Source organism: Schistocerca gregaria, chromosome X (genome assembly GCF_023897955.1).
Source record: "Schistocerca gregaria isolate iqSchGreg1 chromosome X, iqSchGreg1.2, whole genome shotgun sequence".
Lineage (NCBI taxonomy): Eukaryota > Metazoa > Arthropoda > Insecta > Orthoptera > Acrididae > Schistocerca > Schistocerca gregaria.
The window spans coordinates 519,559,791-519,585,772 of NC_064931.1; the positions used below are offsets into that span (position 1 = coordinate 519,559,791).

Genomic DNA, 25,982 nt, shown 5'->3' on the forward strand with positions numbered 1-25,982 from the left:
CTTGCAGTCTCATTTGAAATGTTCTGCTGCAGTTCTTTAAGACTTTGAGGGTTGTTGCAAAACATGTTAGGCTTGGGAGCTCCCCACATGAAGTAATTGCATACTGACAGATCAGGTGAGCTGGATGGCCACCTAGGGCCATGATCAGACTGACCTTTTACATATAAATTAAAATAAATGTATGTATTCTGTGGACAGACATTGGTAGCTTCCTCTGGTGGGAACTCATCTCTCCACTGTTTAGTGAGACCCTTTAGCTTTCAAACCTAGACACTTCAATGATCACAGAATCACCAAAGTCTTTAGTGCAGGATTTCAGCTTTGCTCAAAAGCACAAGACCCAACCAGTTCTGAGAACTGTTCTCAAGATTGTGAGCAATGATGTACTACAAGCAAGGCTGATTGCTCTACTTTTGTCAGATGTCAGCAGGGACCTAGTGTAGCCTCAGAAAACATAACAGCACCATTTGTTCAGAGGTGGGCAACAATCTGCAACTGTTTGCAACCAGTGCCTTTAATTTTGGCTGGGATATTATTTTAAACATACTGAATGAAGTTCCTGAATGTTTGAACTAGCTGTGATTAACGGATCATTAATACTAACCACTGCATTACTGCACTAGGTAAGAGACATATAAATTTCATCGCAAATGATTAAGTGAAATCAGAAAGATATGAACTTTGATATAAATAAGACAGATAATCACAAGATGACTCATTTTACTTAAGAGCAACATATAGTCCAAATAACACACATACATTTTGAGATAGTTTACTGTTACTCACTTTGTAGGCAGCATGTGCTGTATTCGGCTTCTGGTTTGCTAAATGGCCTTTCAGTCCAGGTGGAATATGTTCCTACAAAAAGATTAATGTTGTCAGCAAAAACAAATCTGCATATATAGCTATCTAGCAGACCAACGAAATGAAATGAGACATTTTCTACAGATGTCTTATAAATACAGACAGCATTATGCTAAGTGCATTGATATTTTTTGTATGCGCGCACAACAATTGAAAACACAACCCTGAGATGGTGAGATTCATAAAAGACCAACTATAAATGTCAGACAAATCAGCAGAATAACTAGATAAAATAAAGTATTAGTACATAGATAGTTCAAAAAGAGGCAGATGACTGTGGCTGGGTGACTACTTAGAAATAATGTGTGGCCGAGCCAATCTGTGACGCATTAAAATCTCACACACAGTATTTTGGGAAGAAGCCCGGACATTACACAAAATTTACAACATGAACTCAATGAAAATAGAGGGCAGGTCCTGTGGGAGACCCATGTTTGCTCACAGGTCATTATATAAACACACTCAATTAAAATATGTCGTATCAATAGCTATGTACCACATCCATGGCGCACTGGGGGCTCCCCCAATGTAAGAGAAAGTCATATGTTAATGGGTAATCTCCTACTCTAAGTCTTGTAAGGGTTTCTTCTTCAGCTCATCATGGTAGGTAGGAGGTAAGACGCAGTCACACTTTGGTTTCACTGAATACCGATTCTTATTCCCCATTTCCAGCCACTGAGCCTCCCACAACCATATGGTCTTCTAGTCACAAATGTGCAAGAGAACTGAACAGTGAGCAGGAGACGAAAGGAATCCAGCCTCTTTGGCAGCTGCATCAGTAAGTTCAGTTCCCCAGATCCTTGGGCACCCTGGAACCCAACAGAAAATTACGAGGGTGAGTCAAATGAAAACCTTAAATATTTTTTAAAATATGATTTATTGTGCAGAAGTGGTACAAATCTGTATCACTTTTCAACATAATCTCCCCCAAGCTCAATGCAAGTCCTCCAGTGCTTACAAAGTACACAAATTCTTTGAGAAAAAATTCTTTTGGTAGTCTGCGCAACCACTCGCGCACCACGAGGTGTACCTCTTCATCAGAACGGAACTTCTTTCCTCCCATTGCGTCTTTGAGTGGTCTAAACATATGGAAATCACTTGGGGCAAGGTCTGGTGAGTATGGTGGATGAGGAAGACACTCAAAATGCAGGTCTGTGATTGTTGCAACTGTTGTACGGGCAGTGTGGGGCCTTCATTGTCATGTTGCAAAAGGACACCTGCTGACAGCAATCCACATCAATTTGATTTGATTGCAGGTCGCAGACAATTTTTTAGGAGATGTGTGTATGATGCACTGGTGACAGTGGACCCTCTAGGCATGTAATGCTCCAAAACGACACCTTTTTTGTCCCAAAATAGAGTCCAGAGTCCACATAACTTTCCCTGCTAAAGGTTCTGTTCAAAACTTCTTTGGTTTTGGTGATCAGGAATGGCACCATTCCTTGCTCGCTCTCTTCATTTCCAATTGGTGGAAGTGAACCCAGGTTTCGTCCCCAGTAACGATTCTTGCAAGGAAGCCATCACCTTCTCGTTCAAAGCACCAAAGAAGTTCTTCACATGCATCAACACATCGTTCTCTCATTTCAGGAGTCAGCAGCTGCCGTGGCACCCATCTTGCAGACACTTTGTGAAACTGGAGCACATATGCACAATGTGGTGTGCTGACCCATGACTAATCTGTAAACATGCTGCAATGTCATTCAGTGTCACTCAGCGGTTTTCCTTCAGTATGGCTTCAACTGCTGCAATGTTCTATGGAGTCACAACTTCTTGTGCCTGACCTGGACAAGGAGCATCCTCCACTGAAGTCACACCATCTGCGAACTTCCTACTCCATTTGTAGACTTGCTGCTGTGACAAACATGCATCACCGTACTGAACCTTCATTCGTCGATGAATTTCAATAGGCTTCACACCTTCACTACGCAAAAACTGAATAACAGAACGCTGTTCTTCCTTGGTGCAAGTCACCACTTTTATACTGATACTGCGATGATATGTGTGCATCTGCACTATGCTGCCACCTACAGGCCATTCTGCACACTGTCTGTAGCACACTTACCAACTTACACGATAACTGCGTGAAATTTCGATTTGTTATCACAAATTTAAGGTTTTCATTTGACTCGCACACGTATTTCCTTTTCCCGCCTTTGCAAAAGAAAAAGCATCCTGTAGGTCTTGCACCATCTGATATGCTGGGTCCATCTGACCAACAGACAAAGGGCACTTTGGGAATCTGAACAGCTGAGGCATTTCTTGCCACAATGCCATCTCATCTGCTCCAGTGTCCTCAATACAGCATACAATTCCGCATAAAAAACTGAAAACTGCTATGGGAGGACTATGCCAGGGAACATGACAGAGCAACCAATAAAATCCTCATGCTCAGACCCATCCACGTAAATACTAACAACATCCAGGTGGTGGTTTAAAAATGTCATTACATTTAATTTTAAAAATATAGTCTGAGGTACAATTCTTCCAGTATCCAGTCAATTCAACAAGTAGCCTGGGACTCTTTCAAAGGCAGGGGGTCCTATAATCCAGCCCTTGATTTGGACCTTACAGCAAAAATTTGGAATGCTTTGTGATTGTGTGTCATCCTAGAACAGGGGCAATGCTAATCTTCTTTGTATCGTTACAATTTTAGAATTTGTATTGCCAAAGTGAGTACAACAATTTTTTTGCACTTTTTCTGGATTCTTGCTGGGAAAAGAATACTATGAATATTCAGTATTGTACTCCTCACTAAGAGCTAAAGTTTATTAATAATCATAATTATGGAGTGTCTCAATATAGACAAGTCCTTCAATGAGGTAATTCCAGCAATGAGTAACTCCAGCAATACTCCTTTATTTCAATTTATGTACCAGTACAGAAATGAGTGATATAGATATTAGTGGTACCGGCATAGAGAAACAGCTGAGGACAGGGCTTGATTTAATCCCTGTCAGATTGCATTGGAAGAGAGCACAGGTCAAACCCATCTACAAGAAAGGTAGGAGAAATTACTCACAAAACTACCATCCCATTCTATTCACATCCCTCTGTTGTAGAATCTTAGAATTACTAACTCAACTGCTACTATATTTAGTATCAAATGTGTGATTGGGTTGAGGATTTCTTGGTAAGGACAATGCACAATGTTATCTCTGATGAACAATTATTGACAGATGTAGAAGCAACTTTAGTTATTTCCCAGGGAAGCTTGCTGTTCATGTTATTAATGACCTGACAGACTATATTCTCAGTAACCTCAGACGTTTTTTGCATATGATACAGTACATACAGTGAAGTAGTGTATGAGAAAGCTGCACAAATATTTGACCAGATCTTGATAATGTTTTGAAGTGGTGTAAAGACTGCCAATTTACTTTAAATTATCAGAAATGTAATATTGTGCACTTCACAAGATACATAAAAGGTAGTATGACTACAGTATCAACGGGTCACAACTGGACTGACTGCAGCTCATAGAAATATTTGGGTGTAACAATTTGTGGGAATTTGAAACAAATGATCACATAGTAAGTTCACTTACAACATACTGGGGAAGTACTATCAGCCTATAAGGAGATTACTTAGAAAACCCTTATCTGATCCATTCTGGAGTTTTGCTGAAATGTGAGAGACCCATACCAAATAGGACTAAGTGGGGATACCAATTATATTCACAGAAAGGCAGCACAAATGGTCCTAGGTAGTGCTGAAATAAATGAAGTGGCAGGTGGATGAACACAGATGTCAACTATCCTGTGCAACCCAGTCTAAGAGTATGCAAAAGACCCCTAGCATGCACAGAGGCATTTTGGCAGTTCTTCTTCCCACTATCCTCACACACATGAAACGGGAGGAAAAAACCGTACATGTGTAACAATGTGAAACACATTCTGCCATGCACTTCACAGTGGTCCGCAGATTATGAATATGTAGAATAATTGCTAAGCACTGGGTGCTGTTTTTATCATACTGAGTTAGCACATCTACAGTGGCATCACTCATTGTGCAACATGAAAACAAATGTCCTACAACAAAATCTGATTTTAATTATTGTGAGTAACTCAAATGAGGACAATGTCTATTCAGAGGGGAGGATGGAGAGACAACACATACTCTGTAAGAATATTCTACAGTGCACCATGAAACAGAAAGTAAATGGATGTAAATCATTCATCAAGAGAGTATAACATTTCAGACTGACACATTTAAATTGGTGTGCAAGTATCACAATCTAAGTAACTTTTTCTTGCAGCATAAAAACATTGGTGGAAGCATGCCAATGTTAGCCCAATAGGCTAGGAGGAGGTTAAATGATCAGACTGATGTATTTTTATTTGCAAGCACACATTCCTCTAGTGTCATACATCCAGTGAAACGACATTTCACAGGAAGGCAGAGAGAAATCCTTAGCTGGTTCATGACCGACTTTAATTTGTATCATTTAAATACACATCTTTCCGTGATTAGACAAGGAAAGTGCCCATGATATTTCAGTCTGTTTTGTCTACTGGAACTAGTTACCACAACACAACACTTATGTACTAATAATTAATGAAAATCTCCTCAGCTGTATTTTTACATATTTACTGTGTTACAACCGTATTTTTTCAATGAACATCTTCAGGTTGCCAAGTTGTGCTAAATTAATGATGCAAAGGGTCTGGTTGTCACATGTAATGTTAAAGACCAAATCCAAAACATTGATCATAAACTTTCTGCTGACCACTGACAATTCTGCTGAAGATGTTCAACAAACAAAAATCAACTGTAATAATGCAGTGGAGGTGGTTTTAATTAATATTAGTTTCAGCTGTGGTGCTCAACATGATCAAGATTATTTACTGATATGCTAGTACAGATGGGAACTAGTTTAACTCATACCAGTGAGTTTTAAACAACAAACAACACTGCATAAAACACGGAGCATATCTGACATCATTGGGGAAAACTTTTAAGCATGGCTAGGAGCATCAGAAGGAGCTCAAGAAGAGCAGGAACCTTAGTCTAGATTCAAAAGTTATAAGCCAAAAGAATTGCATACAGCTTCCGAATGACGAACCGTGTTAGTACATGATGAAATGTGGTGAACAGGACCTCTACAATTCAGTTTGATCATTGGTTCACGTAATAATTTTCAGGGGACACTGATATCTAAACTTCAGTGTATTCATTTTGATCCAAATCATGTTAATGTACACAAGAGTTAGCAGTTTGTGTTTACAAGTTGAGTTAATATTACAGCGCAGTGCAATTTGCAATGAGTATAATCTCAAGGCTCTTGTTGAAATATCATTTGTTTATGGACAAGCTGGTACAAGCAGTAAGGAAAGAGGAATTTCACATCAATCAATCATCTAAGAGCAACATATTTAAAGCACACCATTTTTCTCTCGAATTCATTGATTAACTTCTCGTGGTTGAGGTTCAAAGTCATGTAAAATTTTGTAAAAGTCAACGTACTCACATTCAACTGTAAAAGTTATGTATTACTTTCATAAAGGGTGATTGTTCTTTAATTACAAAAGTTATTTATCTGCAGTATTGCAGACTTGGCCATGTGGCCATTTGTCATGTGGTAAACTCGAGCTTTAGCATGTGTCAAAATCTAAAAATCTTCTGACATGTATACTTGTCATCATTGTGTCTGTATGTTGGACCTTTTAATGTTGTTAGCATCTTTAACATGAGTCCCACAGAATAACTCCATTCATGCCTACCAGCAAGTATTCCGAAAACATCCATCACGAGAAACCCAACTTCTTCATACCTCGTATGACATCTTGAAAGCCATGGAGCAAGGCTTTCAGATGGATGCAATATTTCTTGTCTTCTAAAAAGCAATTGACTCAGTATGTGACAATCATGTTAAAGATGTTAACAATGTTAACAATGTTAAAAGACCCAACATAGGTATATGACAATGATATCAATACCGTATTTACTCGAATCTAAGCCGCACTTTTTTTCGGTTTTTGTAATCCAAAAAACCGCCTGCGGCTCAGAATCGAATGCAAAGTAAGCAGAAGTTCTGAAAAAAGTTGGTAGGTGCCGCCACAACTAACTTCTGCCGTCGAATATATGTAGGGCTGCACAGGCATGCTTCGCAGGCACAAAGATAAATACTGGTGCCAAAACCTCTGCGTCAGTAAATAAATTTAAAAAAAATAGGTGGAAGACGAGCTTTTTTTCAGTGCCCCGAGTTTCGACCACTGTATTTTCATACATTATCCAACGAAGTAAATACAAATTCCGTATTGCTCATCTTCGAATGTAGCAGCATTTCATTGTACTACGAAAATCCGACTGGCAAGACTGTTTGGGATGTTTGTCAATATGGCCAACTCTATGTTCTGAATTTTTTCCTACCTGCGAGAAGAGATGGTTGCTAATAGGAACTTTTATGAATTGTGAATCACATCCAGTATTCTCTTCACCATAAGAATAATACGAATATAAGCATTTTGCCATGTATTCTTTCGTGTTTGCTGCTATCTCATTTAAATCCTGTCTGCCTAATAAACTACGACACTAGAGTGAGACAACAGTAAACATGGAAGAATATACGTATCATGTCATGTTTATATTTGTATTACTCTTATGCCTAATAGTGATACAGTCAGAAATGAAGCACGGCAATTGACTAGATTTTTAAATCTAAGATGACTAATTTCTGTGCAGAATGTAATGTACTAAAGAGGCATCTGCAAAGATTTTCAAACGGAGAAAAATTTTCGCTAAACTATCGTTCAGAACATCTTCTATCATACGCAGTCTACTATTTTGTTCTTGTTGACATTATCAAAGAAAGCAGCAGTGTAAGTAACAACAAATAACAGTCTCTTGCCATTGTTTCGCTAATGAGACAATTCCTCTTCTTTTTTTTTTAAGCGGCGGTAGCGCACAGAAAAGCAAGCCATGCCACGAGCGGCGGCAGGCCGTAAAGACTCATTATCAGAATGCGACAAACAATGCAGGACACAGTACAGTACTGCATTTTCAGCTTAAAGTGGCGCAAACACCTATAACAAAGAGAACGGCACTTATCAGATCAAAGAAAAATAAGCAATCAATTCAAACTAGACGAAGCATGTGAAAAAGGAAGGGTACCCGTATAAATACGGATGGAGCGCCTGACGCATAGCAATGGCTACCTGGTAAAGCTTAACTGCGAAGCTTACGACTCGAACCAAACTACTGTAGCTGTATCGTCATTCATTCAACCTAAATTGTGTCTCATATTACAATGGACCAACTTTGTTTCGATTTGGAGGTGCGGCCTAAAACTTTTGTCTCCCTTTGAATTTTGAGTCTCAAATTTCAGGTGCGGCTTAGATTTGGGAATTTTTTTTTCCCTTGATTTTGAGTCTCATTTTTCAGGTGTGACTTAGATTCGAGTAAATACAGTACATATTAGCAGATTTTTAGATTTTACATGTGCAATTACAGCACTTCACAACACCCACATGACCGAACTGCAGTAGGGCAAATACATAACTTTTATAGTCAAAGCTGACTATGATGTCTTTTAGAAGACTTGATGGGAACTGTCAAATTAACTATGCAGAAACAATCTGCTGGTTGTATGCGAAACAGATGTGCCCATCAATAATATTTTAAATGTACCACCAAAACAGCAAAAACTACCCTACCATGGTTCAAATCAAGTTGATTTTGAACTCTCATCATAACTCATCAGTTGTTAAAAAAATCAATGTGTGACTTAGCCAGAGATTTGCCTCCACATACTGTTTAACTGATCATGTCTATTTCACTAGAAAGAAGCTATTTGATTTTAATTTTCTGACATTTCGTTCTACAGTCTCCAGATATGCAGCATTTATTTGTATTATAGCAATCCAATTATTAGCTATGATTTTTCTTAAAAATATTTTCTTGTATTATTCAATAATAATTCATTGTGGTTTGTGTGCCATGTAAGACCATTACCTCAGCTGAGGTTTTGTTCCCCTGGCATGCTGACAATGAACCTGCCCCTTCCACATTAAGTGAAAAAGCCAATTGTGAAAAGGATAGAACACACTCACCATAAAGATGACACGCTGAGTTGCAGACAGGTGCAATTAAAAGACTGTTACACAGTAGGCTTTTGGCCAAAACCTTCTTCATAAAAGAAAGGAAAACACACACTTGTGGGCCTGTCTGCAACTCAATGTGTCATCTTTAATGTAAGTAGCAATCCATCATTTTCATAACTGTTGATATTCCAAACTGGCCTTTCCATTGTTTGAATAGCCAATAGGGGATGTATGGGAGGCATCACATGTTGACTGCTAACTGCTGGTACAGAGCATCAGTCAAACCCAGTACCTCTCAACTGCGTTGGCACCAGGCTAGCTAGGACTCATGATTTTTCTGACTGTTGTGGACCTAGGGCTTAAAACTACAATTTTTTTAAAATTATCACTTCTCAGCTATGTAAAGACTGCCTGTTAGCCTTCCTAACTAACCTGGGTGAGGCCAACTGCACCCTGTATCGGGAATAAACTTACTTGTGGTGCATAAGAAACCAATTTCTAGTTGAAAGCTTCCTAAAGATTCCACACCTTGTACAACCCGACCAGGAATTCTGCACCTGCATATAATGTGTCAGAAGTGGAATTCCCCACCTTCAAGTGTAAAACACAGGTCTTTATGTTTTGTGACAATATACACCACGAGTTACATGTCCAAAACCTAATTTGTTCGGCAAGAGGTAACACTACATGCCACCACCTAACACATGCTGCCAGGCCACAGTGTTGAACTAGTGCTGCTGCCGTTGTGGGCAATGGAGCATTCATGGGTCACAGCAAGTTACTGTCCGAGTCTCACTGTCATATTGAGCTCCATTCAATGAAAATATTGCTAAGCACTGCATTGCAGCCACTGATCCATCTAGCCAAGGGTCCCGACATCCAAACCCCCCTCCCCCCCCCCCCCCTGGATGTTTTTGTTCAACTTTTATTGTTTGTGCTTTACGACAAAAAGTAGGTGACACAATGCTCACTATACATTCACAAATGGTTTGTACTGCACGCACAGGTATTAGTGATCCACTTAGAGATTTCCAGGATCACATATTGGCCCCTGTTCTTAAGAATCTAGAAAAGCAGGAAGAGTTACGGGTAAACCAAGAGCCACTCATTGATCAAACAGCAAATCTATGGGTTCAGATAACTCTTGATGCATCCATTTATACAAAGTTTGGAAGGTAGGAGATGAGGTACTGACAGAAGTAAAGCTGTGACAAGAGGTTGTGAGTCATGTTGGGCAACACAGTCAGTAGAGCACTTGCCCACGAAAGGCAAAGGTTCTGAGTTCGAGTATCGGTCTGGCACACAGTTTTAATCAGCCAAGAAGTTTAAAAATTTCAGAGGTTGTTCAGTATTTTGGTATCAGAGACATGCGGTCTTCTGTATCTTGTTACAGAGTAATAATTTTATTCTGAATTATTCACATTGTTTCCTTAATTGCCTTTGTTTTTGTGAAAATACCTTCACAAAAGTTAAAAATCCTGTAAATACATACTCACTACAACATGCAACACAAGAAACAGAGTAATGCAACAGCCTTCAGATGCTGCCATTCAGCGAACTCTTATATGTGGTGCATATCATCAAAATCTTCATCATTAAACCTATACATGCTGCTGCTGTACATCACTGTTGGTGCATAATAATGGCACAGAAGATACAGCAGTAGAAAATAAAACGCAATAAATCTGCTACAGATTCAGTGCATATACATGGTGAATATTTTTATAACCGACGAACTGCAGGGACAGATTTCTGACTGGAAATGTGTTCAGAAATGCATCACTGACACAATAGATGGCACTGATGAATGGAAGTATCTCTAACAATGTGCCACATGTTCCTTGTTTGTTGCAGGCTACATGACTGACACAGTGTACTGAAACAGAATGGTTGGTATTCATGCTGGGAACAAGTTGAAATGGTGTCTGTGTATGGCCAAGCAGATGGAAATAGTCGAAGGGCAGTACGACTATATCAAAATGACAGCCCTTGCAAACACAAACCCCATCACACAACATTTCAAGCCCTTTTTGGGTGTTTGTATGATCATGGATCATTTTAGACAGTTGAACCTGCAAGGAGGCTGTGGACTGTGCATGCACCAGATTTGGAGGAGCAGGTTCTGCAGGATATTGAGACGAACCCTTGGACAACCTTCAGGCATGTAGCCTGTCAACATGGTGTACGCCAAAGTACGATTGTGTGTATCCTGCATGACAACCGCTACTACTCCAATCACCTGCGACAACCGCTACTACTCCTATCACCTGCAATGAGAGCAAAGATAATCAGCAGTGGATTTCCCTCTACAGGAAGGATTTTGCTGGTGGTTTCTGTACGAGACTATTACAATTATGGGATTTCTGTCATCAGTCCTCCTTACTAACTAAGCATCCTTTACCAAAACTGGCACAATCAACCTGCATAATCAACAACTGTGGGCTACAGACAATCCTCAGGAAATTGTGAACTCCCATCAGCATCAGTTCAGCATCAATGTGTGGCCAGGGATCCTTGGCAACCACATACTTGGACTGGTTATTATTCCACAATACCTTGCTGAAGAAAGATACATCGACTTCCTATGTAATACTCTACAGGGGCTGCTTAAGGATGTGCCTTTCGCAGTATGACAGGTTATGTCGTTTCTTCACAATGGGGCACCACACCAAGTCCACATTACAGTTCATCAACACCTCAATCCCATATTCCCCAACACTGGATAGGACCAGAGGCCCTGTAGCTGTCAAATGGAACCACTTTCCCATTTTTATGTGCAGATCTTAGTATCTGCTTTAGGTTTCATGCAAATTATGTGCAGATCTTAATTACAAATTATTAATTTTAATTGTTATTCAAATAACTTTTACATTATGTGCAGATATTAATTATCCATTCTCTGGTGTGACAACTACTTTTACTAATTTTAGTTGTTAATTCATTAATCTTCCATTTCCAAAGGTGTTAATGTTTTGTCAATTGTTTGTTCTTTGGGGGAGATGTGTTTTTGGAGGGAAGTTGGAAACGCAGTTGAATACACGTGGCTGGTATTGATGGATGCCAACTAGCTCTGCAGATGATGAAGAAATTGAAGAAATGTATGATGAAATAAAAGAAATTATTCAGATAGTGAAGGGAGACGAAAATTTAATAGTCAAGGGTGACTGGAATTCAGTAGTACGAAAAGGGAGAGAAGGAAACATAGTAGGTGAATATGGATTGGGGCTAAGAAATGAAAGAGGAAGCCTTCTGGTAGAATTTTGCGCAGAGCACAACTTAATCAACACTTAGTTCAGGAATCATGAAAGAAGCCTGGAGATACAGACAGGTTTCAGATAGATTATATAATGGTAAGACAGAGATTTAGGACCCAGGTTTTAAATTGTAAGACATTTCCAGGAGCAGATGTGGACTCTGGCCACAATCTATTGGTTATGAACTGTAGATTAAAACTGAAGAAACTGCGAAAAGGTGGGAATTTAAGGAGATGGGACCTGGATAAACTGACTAAACCAGAGGTTGTACAGAGTTTCAGGGAGAGCATAAGGGAACAATTGACAAGAATGGGGAAAAGAAATACAGTAGAAGAAGAATGGGTAGCTTTGAGAGATGAAGCAGTGAAGGCAGCAGAGGATCAAGTAGGTAAAAAGACGAGGGCTAGTAGAAATCCTTGAATAACAGAAGAAATATTGAATTTAATTGGTAAAAGGAGAAAATACAAAAATGCAGTAAATGAAGCAGGCAAAAAGGAATACAAATGTCTCAAAAATGAGATTGACAGGAACTGCAAAATGGCTAAGCAGGGTTGGCTAGAGGACAAATATAAGGATGTAGAGGCTTATCTCACTAAGGGTAGGGTAGATACTGACTACAGGAAAATTAAAGAGACCTTTGGAGAAAAGAGAACCACTTGTATGAATATCAAGAGCTCAGATGGAAACCCAGTTCTAAGCAAAGAAGGGAAAGCAGAAAGGTGGAAGGAGTATATAGAGGTTCTATACAAGGGCGATGTACTTGAGGACAATATTATGGAAATGGAAGAAGATGTAGATGAAGATGAAATGGGAGATACGATACTGTGTGAAGAGTTAAATAGAGCACTAAAAGACCTGAGTCGAAACAAGGCCCCGGGAGTAGACAACATTCCATCAGAACTACTGACGGCCTTGCGAGAGCCAGTCCTGACAAAACTCTACCATCTGGTGAGCAAGATGTATGAGACAGGCGAAATACCGTCACACTTCAAGAAGAATATAATAATTCCAATCCCAAAGAAAGCAGGTGTTGACAGATGTGAAAATTACTGAACTATCAGTTTAATAAACCAAGGCTGCAAAATACTAACACGAATTCTTTACAGACAAATGGAAAAACTGGTAGAAGCTGACCTCAGGGAAGATCAGTTTCAATTCCATAGAAATATTGGAACACATGAGGCAATACTGACCCTAAGACTTAATTTAGAAGCTAGATTAAGGAAAGGCAAACCTACGTTTCTAGCATTTGTAGGCTTAGAGAAAGCTTTTGACAATGTTGACTGAAATACTCTCTTTCAAATTCTGAAGGTGTCAGGGGTAAAATACAGGGAGCGAAAGGCTATTTACAATTTGTACAGAAACCAGATGGCAGTTATAAGAGTCGAGGGGCATGAAAGGGAAGCAGTGGTTGGGAAGGGAGTGAGACAGGGTTGTAGCCTCTCCCAGATGTTATTCAAACTTTATACTGAGCAAGTAGTAAAGGAAACAAAAGATAAATTCGGAGTAGGTATTAAAACCCATGGAGAAGAAATAAAAACTTTGAGGTTCACCGATGACATTTTAATTCTGTCAGAGACAGCGAAGGACTTGGAAGGGCAGTTGAATGGAATGGACAGTGTCTTGAAAGGAGGGTATAAGATGAACATCAAAAAAAGCAAAATGAGGATAATGGAATGTAGTCGAATTAAATCAGGTGATGCTGAGGGAATTAGATTAGGAAATGAGACACTTAAAGATGTAAAGGAATTTTGCTATTTGGGGAGAAAAATAACTGATGATGGTCAAAGTAGAGACGATATAAAATGTAGACTGGCAATGGCAAGGAAAGCGTTTCTGAAGAAATTTGTTAACATCAAGTATAGATTTAAGTGTCAGGAAGTCATTTCTGAAAGTATTTGTATGGAGTGTAGCCATGTATGGAAGTGAAACATGGACGATAACTAGTTTGGACAAGAAGAGAATAGAAGCTTTCAAAATCTGGTGCTACAGAAGAATGCTGAAGATTAGATGGGTAGATCATATAACTAATGAGGAGGTACTGAATAGGATTGGAGAGAAGAGAAGTTTGTGGCACAACTTGACTAGAAGAAGGGATCGGTTGGTAGGACATGTCCTGAGGCATCAAGGGATCACCAATTTGGTATTGGAGGGCAGTGTGGAGGGTAAAAATCATAGAGGGAGACCAAGAGATGAATACACTAAACAGATACAGAAGGATGTAGGTTGCAGTAGGTACTGGGACATGAAGAAGCTTGCATATGATAGAATAGCATGGAGAGCTGCATCAGACCAGTCTCCGGACTGAAGACCAAACTACTACAACAACAACAGTATTGATGGAACAATTTGGCAGTGGAAATGTTTTGTATTTTTCATGAATAAACGACAATGACTCAAAATTTTGGCAGGTTATTATTGCAACATACACATATAGCAAGACCAGCTGCAGTAAAACCAAGGATTCTCTTTCCTAGCGGAGCAACATACATCCAAAGGAATTTAGGTTAAGTGCTCCTCAACCAGCAACAGAAAACTGACTCAATAAATAGAAGTTTTTTTTAGTTTTTTTCCAGATGTTAATCTGGTGGTGGAGGGGACAAAGAAACAGGTGCTTAATTCTGTAAGTGCGGATATTACTATTTGATGCAATCTTTAACATGTGAAGAACTCACTGATTACATCGATAGTAATAAGAATGCTTCCCAAAGTAGCGGGAACTTTTCAGCTGCTAGGTCACCAGACTTAAAACCCCTGGATTTTTACCTCTGGAGGCATCTGGAAAGCATTGTGTATGCTCAACCAGTTCCTGATGTGCATCTCCTTCAACAGCAAGTTCACAATGCTTGTGATGCTATTCAGAGAGAGGCCGGAACTTGGAAAAATGTGTAGTAATCCAGAATGTGACACATGAATTCATGCTTTGCATCCCTTGGAGATTACTTTCAACATCTCTTGTGCCATGGATGTGATGCAACTCTGTACTGTGTTCTGGGACAGTTTGTTTTCATTGCACGCACACCATCCATTTCCAGACACATTTTCAAAGCACCTTTTTTCTCCATTTCCAGTCAGGAATACATCCTGCAGTTTGTTGGGTTTATTAACGTTCAACCAGAGTATGTCAACTAGAAAACAGGAATGACAGGTGCTGCATTTTGGTAAACAACCACAAAACAAACAAATCCTAGCCACACAATACAATATACTCAACACTACCCACTGAGAAATGTTCAGAGATCCTCTGCAGTTAGCTAGCACTTTAACCTCCTGTGTCCAATACCTACCCCCAATTACCATGTGACAGTTCTTACTATTCCCTGTGCCCAGCAAGACATTCAGTTTTTGTGCTCTTGTAAGGACAAGTTATTTATATTACAATAACAGTTAGTTCACTACAAACCACTCATTAAATATGTGTATCAGTGTGTTTATTAAGCTTACCAATAAAGGTATCACTTTACAATGTGAAAAGATCATAAGGCAATAGTAAATTTTACTATATTTTGGCACAATTAACTTAGAGACTCTCTCTTAATTGTTCTGTGTGGGGTGTTTTTTTTTTTCCTTTTTTTTTTCAACAATTTAATTTGAGCTTGTCCATTCACTGTTAAGTTCGTATTTCTGGAAAGTAGCATAAATCTTAATTTGTTTGATTTAGAACTCTTGCACTACTGCGTTGTTTATGTGCAGTTTGCATGCAATAAAGTTACATTCTGTTGTGATGAAGATAATTTAATGGATACTGCAGTTGAGAAAGTACTAAGTTTTTGTTGAATGCAGAAATAAATAACTTTATGTTGTATAATATACCTGAAGCGTTGATCTATAGGCCTAATTTCTGCAAGTAACGAAAATTCGTGTAGTGTTAAGTGGTTCAATTCCACCCGAAAGTGTGTAATCTGTTTTGCAATGCATGATAAGAGTGGATGTTGCTGTAGGATAGTCAAAGAGGGAGTGGTATGCGTAGACTGTGGGTTGGAATTTCACTTGTGTGACTGTAGTGGGAAACTGAATGGGAACTCAATGAGGCTCTCCCACTGAACTGTAGGCCTTGCAAGAAAAAGACAAGAGAATCACTGAGCAGGGGTCAAAGATTTGTGCCCTTCGAGCTGAACTAGATCACATGAAATTTTAATTGCGTAGGTTAGAGGGGATAAAAGCTTTTGGGAATTAGGTAAACGTAACAAGCAATGAGCAAAAGAAGAGCAGCTCTTGAACTTCATTTACATTCAAGGTAACGGAATCCAATAAATTTGACTTTTTACCTGAAGTAGGAGGGGAAGCGTCTCATCCAGCTGTAGGTCTCAGTCAGGTGCAGCTAACTTCTAGGAAAGAAACTCAATGTAGACGGTACCGAAAGAGAGTAGGAAGAAAAGTCTTGCTGCGAGGCAGTAGTCATGGGAGCGGTGTAGGCCAGATGGTACAGGATGAATTAGGGCCAGAGTACCAAGTGACAAGTATTGTGAAGCCAAGTGCTAGCCTTAGCCAGGCGACAGAGGACACAGGTAACATGTGCAAAGGTTTTGGCATGAAGGATCAGGTTCTTCTAGGTGGTGGAGCAGGGAACAGCCTGGCTAAGAACAGTAATTACTGCATTAGGGGTGACCTATATGATATAACAGTAGCAACTACAAACACAAATTTCAGTTTTGTGGATTTCCTGCAGTGCCATGACCAGACCTGGGTAAACACTGCCTTGAGCCATGAGAACACTGAGTTATGCAGGCTGCTGGTGACTGAAACAAAATCTCATATGAGTGCAGTGCCAGTTGCAACAATTGGGAGATGGGAATATACTAGACATGGCTTACACTGAATAGGTGAGGGAAAGATAGGTTGGCTGAGCTTCTTGCAGATAATATACAGGGGGCCACCATCACACATCGCAAGATTCCTGTATTTACTGGTGCCACTGGGGCACCTTTTTTTCGGTTAGTTACCCTGTCTTGAAAGAAGTGAAAATAGCAGAAGAGCCCCACAAAATGCTTAATAATAGACAGAAATGTAAGGTTAGCTTATTTCATCAAAATATTAGAGGACTGAGTAGTAAGATAGAAGAGATTCTTGTCTGTTTGGAAAATTTAGAGAGCTGTGAAGAGACAGATATCTTGTGCCTGTCTGGGCACCACATAACCACAAGGTTAGATAAGTTACATTTGAATGATTACTATATTGCGGGTTACCCATGCAGAAATAACACAGGAAAAGGAAGAGTTGTTACATACATCACAACAGAACACAAGTTCAGAAATATTGGAGACGAGTAGACTTTATACTGATCAGCATGCGGAAGTACGTGCTTGTGAATTAATGCTGAAAAATAGTTCACTTTTAATTGCAACTGTCTATAGAAACCCACTGGGATATTTTGAACTATTCATGAGGAATCTGGATTCCTTACTGCACTATCTGTTAGACAGCAGCAAGCAGTTAATAGTCTGTGGTGACTTCAATGTATAGTTTCTAAAGGGTTCTGGTATGAAAAGTGATCTGGAAACCTTATTTGTATCCCAAAATTTTGTCTCAGAAGTTAAATTTCCAAAACAGTGGATAAAGACAGTAGAACCCTAATGTAAAATGTTTTCCTTGATGAAGCACAAAGTAAGAAAATTTACCAAGGAACAAATGCTCTCTTTGATCATGATGCACATTACGTTGGGATAAATAACACAGTGCCTTACAGTATGGATACTCCTCAGTTAAAATAACTAATGACTCCAGGACATTTTTAAGAATAGTTTATAGTAGGTGATATGGGATGTAATTTATAATGAACCAACTGCAAACATAAAATTTAATCTATTGCATGATAATTTCATGTCATTATTTGAAAATAGCTGTCCACATTAGCTAACCAAAAAGGACACGAAACAGCCAGGTAAAAAACCATGGATCACTAGAGGGATTAAAGTATGGTGTGAAAAGAAAAGGCAAATGTACCTTTTGGCAAAAACAACCAGGGAACCTGCAGTAATTGCACAGTAAAAAACTGCTCAAAATTACTAACAAAGAGTATTAAAAAATCAAAGAACATGCACATAACATTAGAAATCAGTACTTCCAACAGCACAGCAGGCTATATGGAATGTAGTGAAATGAGAGACAGAACAACCACCCACAGAAGAATACATCATCACTACTGAACTCAATGAAAGAGGCTATGAATGACGAGTCACAAGCAAATGCATTTAATAATCATTTCTTAAATATAGCAGAAAGCTTAGGGGAAACAGTTCAAGAGTAAAATCATAGCAGAATGTTGAAAATGTAACTTTTGTAAAATTCAATCATATGAACGTATCACTATTTCTCCTTCCAAAATTAAGAAAATTATACATTCTCCCGGAAATAAAATCTCATCTGGTTTTGATGGTGTTTCCAATAGAGTACGAAAAATTTGTTCCCGTGTAATATCTGAAATATGTAATGCATCATTAATTCAAGGCATTTTTCCAAGGAGACTGAAATATGGCATTGTTAAACCCAACTTTAAGAAAGGTGATAAGGGAGATGTCTAACTACAAACCTGTTTCACTGCTGACATCATTCTCCAAAATTTTTAAAAACATATCTCACCTTAGCAACAATATATATATATTCTTAGTAAATCAGAGTTTGGGTTTCTCTACTGATAATGCCATTTACACTTCATTCACCAGATTTTACAAGCACTGAACAGACTGTGTGAAGCACAGTATTCTCTTAGGTAAAGTGATATATTATGGGGTTGATGGTATAACCAACCAGTGGGTAGTGTGATATCCAACCAGAAAGAATGAAGAAAGTTGTACATAATAATTCAAGTAATATCGTCCGGAGACAATTCTGACTGGGGAGAAATCACATATTGGATTCCCCAAGGTTCAGACTTAGGTGCGCTACTGTTCCTCATATTTGTAAACGATCTTCCATCTAGCAAACAAGCACAATTAGTTCTTTTTGCAGATGTCACTAATATTGTAATCAATCCAAGCATCTGTACAGAAACAGAAGAAATGGTAAACAAAGTTCTTAAAAGTATCACTGATTGGTATTCTGTGAATTGTCTCACTCTCAATTTTAAAAGGACACAACATATTTTCTCATCTAGAGGTACTACACCAATGACCAGGATGGAAACATCAAGTTTCTTAAGGGTTCATACTGACGAGAATTTAAATTGGAAAAAACACATTTTTCAACTCCTAAAACAACTTAGTTCAGACACATTTGCACTTGGAATCATTGCAAACCTTGGGGAGACACAAATCAATAAGTTGACAAACTTTGCATACTTTCATTCAATAGTGTCGTATGGAATAACGTTCTGGGGTAACCCATCTTTAAGAAATAAAGTCTTCATTGTGCAAAAATGTACTGTACAAATAATATGTGGTGCTCACCCACAATCATCTTGTAGGCATCTTGTAAGGTGTTGAGCATTCTGACTACTGCTTCCCAGTATCTTCATTCCCTGATGAAGTCTGTTGTTAATAATCCACAACAGTTTAAAAGGAACAATGAGGTACATAATTACAGTACCAGAAGGAAAAATGGCATTAATTACTCCACATTAAGATTGTCTTTGGCATAAAATGGGGTGCACAATGCTGCAACAGAAATTTCTGATCACTTACCCAGTGATATAAAATATCTGACAGGCAGCAAGTAAAATTTGATAACATACTGAGAAAATTTCTCCTTGACAACTTCTCCTATTCAGTAGAAAAGTTTCTATTATTGTAATGTGTAAAAGGTGGTGGATACAAATTACTAACTTGCACCTACATATCTTTTTCTCTTTTCATGAAAAAAAAAACCTTAGAAATGTTCAGAATGTAACTGTATGTACAAATTAATTTGCAATGTGAATGTAAAATGACCAATTCCACACCACTGCTATCTCATGCAAAATTATATGTGGAACATGTATCTAACTAGCTGAAAAAGTGGCTTCCTTCTGAATAGATCAAAAGCCTTCAGTAGTGATGCACCAGGGTGGTGACGGACCACATTTGTATTACAATCCATTCACTGCTGGACGCCGTTTTTATGTTGCGCAAAGCCCTAATGTAGGCATGGGGCAACACATCCTCCCTCTCTCACACAGGCCCATGCTTACATTCACAAATTTCCTTTCACTTACTGAAAGAGTCTCCTGACACTGACATCTCCCAGTAGGTGTGAGACACATCTGAACACCAATCAACTGACAAATGAAAACAAAAGTTAATATGGATATAAAGTGAGATTACAAATTTACCTCAGGGAACAGTCATCACATTATTGTCTTCTCCATTGAGTGGAATAATACACAGACTCCCACATACTTCTCTACACCTTTCCTTACATCATCATATCAACAAGGAACTCATCAAGGGCTAGTCAATAGCAAGCAGGTGCAGTGATGGGATATGAAAGAGTAGGGAATACTAAACATCCTCAAGAATGTTCTCTTAAGATGCTCTGCAGAATTCAGATCTAAAATTGATTTGCAAATCTATACATAGTGTTACATATTACCTAAATTGGAAGGGTGTATTCTGTCTAGTAAAGAAATGCACACACTCATCATAATTCACAATATAATGGCAAAAATGATTTTTGTATTTGTGTCTATCAAACACACAGCATTAGCACACGCATCCAATGGTAGTGAAAAATTGTAAGCCATCCTCTTACCCCAAAAAATGTTGTCAAAGGTACTCACATCTAGACACGGTTGTACATGGCAATAGCGCATGGCACATTTGCTGTCATCTGCCCAGAAAGGACATGTTTTCTTAAGGTTCACCTAAAGAGTGAAAAAGAAAAGATTGTCCAATAACATAAGCACTGCAGCTGTTCAACTTTAATGCTTTCAAAAAGAATCTACATTCACATACATACCTTATAAAACCGGAAATAATCTTTAATCAGCAAACTTTGCAATACTGGGTATATTTTAACATTATTAAAGTGATCAACTGTATCCACTGTGCAGTTGCAGTCATCAATTCGACCCTTCAGCTGTGAGAAAGGAAACATAGGACAGTTAGAAAGAGAATTTGTTCTTTTTCTGAAATATAGTTTTATTCCAAAACACATTTATTGTTTTTATAAGCTATAAAATATGCCCAATTGGAAAGGAGACCTTCACTGTAACATCATGGTATGTAATCCCAATCGGTGAATGTGTTTGTCAAAAGAGGGTGTGGTGTATTCCTAGTTGAACAACAGCTTCACAGCAATTTCCTCATTTCTCAAGACGAGTTTACGCAGTTCGCATGATGGATTGCTCTTGATCAACACAATGAGCATTCTTGGTGCAGAAGGGAGAATGCTTCACAAATTCATCACAGGATGGAGTTGTGCTGAGAGCAGTATGCCTCACGTTGCACAAAAGGGTCAACGGAAGCATCCGATTCCACACATCAGCTTTGACCGATGACGTCACCAATAGGGCGGAAACGACCATTCACAACAACTCCCATACCGCTCCTATGATGTCATCACGTAAACATGCCAACAAACACGAAAATATATTGGAAAACCACCAAACAGATATTCCTCCAAAAATATAATGAAACTGACAGGAGAAGCGGGGGAAATTGGGGTTTTTTGGGAGGGGCCAAATTAAATATAAACACACACCAATACACCAAACGACAAAAAACACAAAAATAACAAGACCCCACAGCCTTTCCAAATTCCACTACACACAAACATCTACTGGAATCAATCACTTCCCTTGACCCAAAGCGGAGGGGTGGAATTGGACACCCATTATCCCTGCACAACATTCCGATGTGTCTGTGTTATGAAGACATGCTAGCATCAAGGACAGGCCATACCCTGGGCAGGTGCATGTTGTCACCACCAGTGCCACAATTTCGGCTGTGGAGCAGCTCATATGGATAAACTGTAGAATCACTGCACATGAAACTACTGCTAAACTATAGATGAGCAAAGAAGCTGTGCACCACATAATCCACAAGGAGTTTCATTACGGCAAAGTTTGTGCACAATGGATGCCACACCGTCTTTCAGAGAATCATAAGATGGCAAGAACTGATGTCTGCCAGACCCATCTGTTGAGATATACGGAGCTAGGAACAGATTCCATTACTCAGATTGTGGTATGCGATAAACGTGGTGTCACCACTTCAAACCTGCCCCCAAACAGATGAGCATGGAGTGGCAGCATCTCAGCTCCTCTTATCCAAAGAAGCCCACTCTGCCCTGAAGGCTGGGAAAGTACCTTTACTGGCCAAGAAGACCAGGAACATCCTCCTTGCACCCTCGATATCTTCCCAGGGGCTCTCGTATCTTACAACAAACTGAAATGTGACAAGGAAACGCACATCCATAATGTTAGCTACAGTTAACGTGCTTCAACTGAAGCAACTGATACCGCTTTGCAAACTCACATGCAAAATCTCACCTTTCAAACAAACCTAGAACTCGGCCTACACTACAGATCAGCATGTCAACACAACCTAGAAGCCTAAAACATCCTACAAATAATATAGCAGCACATATTGTCAGCATTCTGTTCTTTATCTGTTAGTGCATGTATGTCTTCACCTGCCATATTGTTGTAACATTATGTTACAATGTCAGTATCTGGTTTCTGTAGTTTCAGTTGGCCCAAAAGTAACAGGGGTAACTGCAGACTGAGTCCCATACCTTTAGGTTGGCAGTCTGATACTCACCCAATTGGCCACCAAGTCACTTTGATGAATTACCACATAAATACATGCCACAAGCAAGCATGGCATAAACATCACAAATGATGAGATTTTCACTCTGCAGCGGAGTGTGCACTGATATGAAACTTCCTGGCAGATTAAAACTGTGTGCCCGACCGAGACTCGAACTCGGGATCTTTGCTTTTCGCGGGCAAGTGCTCTACCAACTGAGCTACCGAAGCACGACTCACACCCGGTACGCACAGCTTTACCTCTGCCAGTACCTCGTCTCCTACCTTCCAAACTTTACAGAAGCTCTTCTGCGAACCTTGCAGAACTAGCACTCCTGAAAGGAAGGATATTGCGGAGACATGGCTAAGCCACAGCCAGGAAGTTTCATATCAGCGCACACTCCGCTGCAGAGTGAAAATTTCATTCTGGAAACACCCCCAGGCTGTGGCTTAGCCATGTCTCCGCAATATACTTTCTTTCAGGAGTGCTAATTCTGCAATGTTCGCAGAAGAGCTTCCGTAAAGTTTGGAAGGTAGGAGACGAGGTACTGGCAGAAGTAAAGCTGTGAGTACCGGGCGTGAGTCGTGCTTCGGTAGCTCAGTTGATAGAGCACTTCCCCGCGAAAGGCAAAGGTCCCAAGTTCGAGTCTCGGTCGGGCACACAGTTTTAATCTGCCAGGAAGTTTCATCACAAATGATGTTTTCATTATTGTTAAGAGCCAAACTGTAAGATCAAACACTATACACAGTTACTAAAATTATTAAACATACTTTGCAAGAACTTTTAAAAGGAGTTAGTAGCGAGATTCCCACAATACACAACATTTCTTTGTCACCATAGCACTTAACCAAACATTCTGCTTCACAAAGGGTAAGCCATAGTAAAGTCGAAGTTGTGTGGGTCACTGTTTAGATGAGGGCTCAAATTATCAGTAGCTTGTCCATAGTTTGCTCTTACGAAACTAGAAACATTGTGGTGTAACAATTTATTACATCTTTTTGAGATGGTATGTTTGCATCTTTGCTCATACACCAGAATGGTCATTTTCTTTTGTATAACTGAAGCATTTACAGACCTGTTTTCAATTAAGCATGCACAAATTACGAATGGCTCTGAGCACTATGGGACTTAACATCTATGGTCATCAGTCCCCTAGAACTTAGAACTACTTAAACCTAACGAACCTAAGGACATCACACAACACCCAGTCACAAATTACGAAAGGGGCTATATAATCTTTCTTCAAATAGGGCTAAGTTTTAAACATGTGAACAGTTTTCCATCCCTCCTCCACTTGTGGGTTATTCTCTTAAGCTTTTTTGCGACACACACACGTGTTAACAGACTTATAACAGTACATATCCATTTGGTTTGTCATATATACACTACACTGTCTGCCATTTAGCAACTTACCTGACAAAAGCACTGGTTGTGTAAAACACTGTCATCTCCGTGTATACCTGTAGCATGAACGAAAATAGCAAAAACGAGGATACACCTGTTCATCGTAACTAGGCGCAGCAATAATGAATTTGTTTGTATAAAACTGAATGAGAATCTTATTACTTCACATCAACGAAACAAATAAATGCCTTCTTTCGTAAATAAAACGTTACTGCTTAAACGCGTGTAAGCGCAACCCAATATTGTCTGGAATGACTTGTGCTTGATACCACGAAACAGACACTGGTGTCAACCTGTAACGCTGTTCCTGAAATTAATACCTGGAAGAACAGCTTCACCTTACATCAGCTGTTGCAATACTAGGTAATAGCAGTCCGAGTTTTGAGATTAAAGTTTCTATTCGTGCTGCACACGAAAACGCCACTTGAACTCACTCATACACAATAACTCGAAGCAACCACTTTATCAACCATTATCAGCGAAAAGTCCTGCAAACGCACGCAACAAACGAATTCTTCACCCGTCTACCACACCAACGCGTAAACTGTCACATCAACGTAAATACAGTTATGTTTACGTATTTATCATGTGTTCCTCGCTCATTGGTGAATTCTGTACACAGCTTCCCCCCATAACCTTCACCTTCACCAATCAGGTTCCATTTACAGCTACAGTAGGTTTATCTCCATGGAAATCGACGACGGTGGTGACGCGTTTATGACGTTCTCAGCTATTATTTTGAAGATTTCCACGTTACGGGCGAATCACACTAGGCTTCACGCCACACCTACGTCAAAACATTGCGCAATGCATTTCAAATGGTGACATTTGCACAGGCCTTAAGCGTTAAGACACAAATGTGCTCGGGAAAAAAGTTTTGATGGTGGCGTCGTCTGCTACCCAGGAATTTAACCTATTTTAGCCGCATCCATGTAGTTGTAGTGCACATTTGCTTGAATTTCCTTTATTGCTTGCCTTTTTCCCGTAACATACTACAAAGGTTGCATCAGAAACCGACATTTCTCTTTCTATGTCCGATCGTTTTCCCACCAAAAAAGACCCAATATCTAAAAGGCAAAAGTTTTACCATATCCAAACAAAGGAAGAGTGTACACTGTTTATTTATAAGAACAGAGATAGTTTTTAATGTTCTTCTTACTTTAAAATTCTACATCTGCTTCCATACTGTTTGAACACAAGTGCCGCTAAATCATTAAAACAGTTTTATGCGCTATTATTTAATTATAAAGAAAATGAGATGCAAAAGGATAAAGGCAGAAACAATATATTTAATACTTTTAAGTATTATTTGTTGTTTTTCTATTTATTAAGAACGTCAAATACGAATTTTACGTTTCACTACCGTTATTAGATTCATATTGCAAGATTTCGACTTTCTTGTTGGTCTCACTCTTAATCGTTCAGTAAAGACCGATTCCTACTTAATGGAACAGAATCAAAAATCAAAACATTCCACAACGCATTTCAAATGACGGAATTCACTTAGGCTGTCAAAAGAACGGAAAGAGACATCCAGGTCAAGAAGAATAATAGCCAAAAATAGTAGTCGAGTACAATGTAAATACTTGTTCAAAAACCTGTGGGATATTAACGACTTAGTATGAGTACATTTACCAATCAATTGCACACATAAAAAATTACATTGCTAATTATTGCACAAACAGCTTTGCCTATTATCATGGAACAAGAGCTACCGTAAAAAGTGGTGAATAGCAACAAATCTGAACTGTGGTTGA

General features: G+C 39.1%; 1 protein-coding gene and 1 non-coding gene across 2 annotated transcripts in view; both read right to left on the bottom strand.

Moving 5' to 3' along the window:
* LOC126298036 (ero1-like protein) overlaps positions 1 to 25,359 on the bottom strand; it is a 75,659-nt gene extending 50,300 nt beyond the window's left edge. Inside the window, exons 1-4 of the mRNA XM_049989357.1 lie at positions 24,235 to 25,359; positions 21,029 to 21,148; positions 20,850 to 20,933; positions 787 to 858 (exon numbers count right to left, since the gene is read on the bottom strand). Coding sequence (XP_049845314.1) covers positions 787 to 858; positions 20,850 to 20,933; positions 21,029 to 21,148; positions 24,235 to 24,327 — 369 coding nt within the window. The 5' untranslated portion in view covers positions 24,328 to 25,359. The remainder of the gene's footprint in view (positions 1 to 786; positions 859 to 20,849; positions 20,934 to 21,028; positions 21,149 to 24,234) is intronic.
* Positions 3,437 to 3,541, bottom strand: LOC126300044 (U6 spliceosomal RNA). Its single transcript, XR_007552865.1, has one exon. It is a non-coding gene; the product is annotated as a U6 spliceosomal RNA (small nuclear RNA).
* Positions 25,360 to 25,982: the final 623 nt, after the last annotated feature.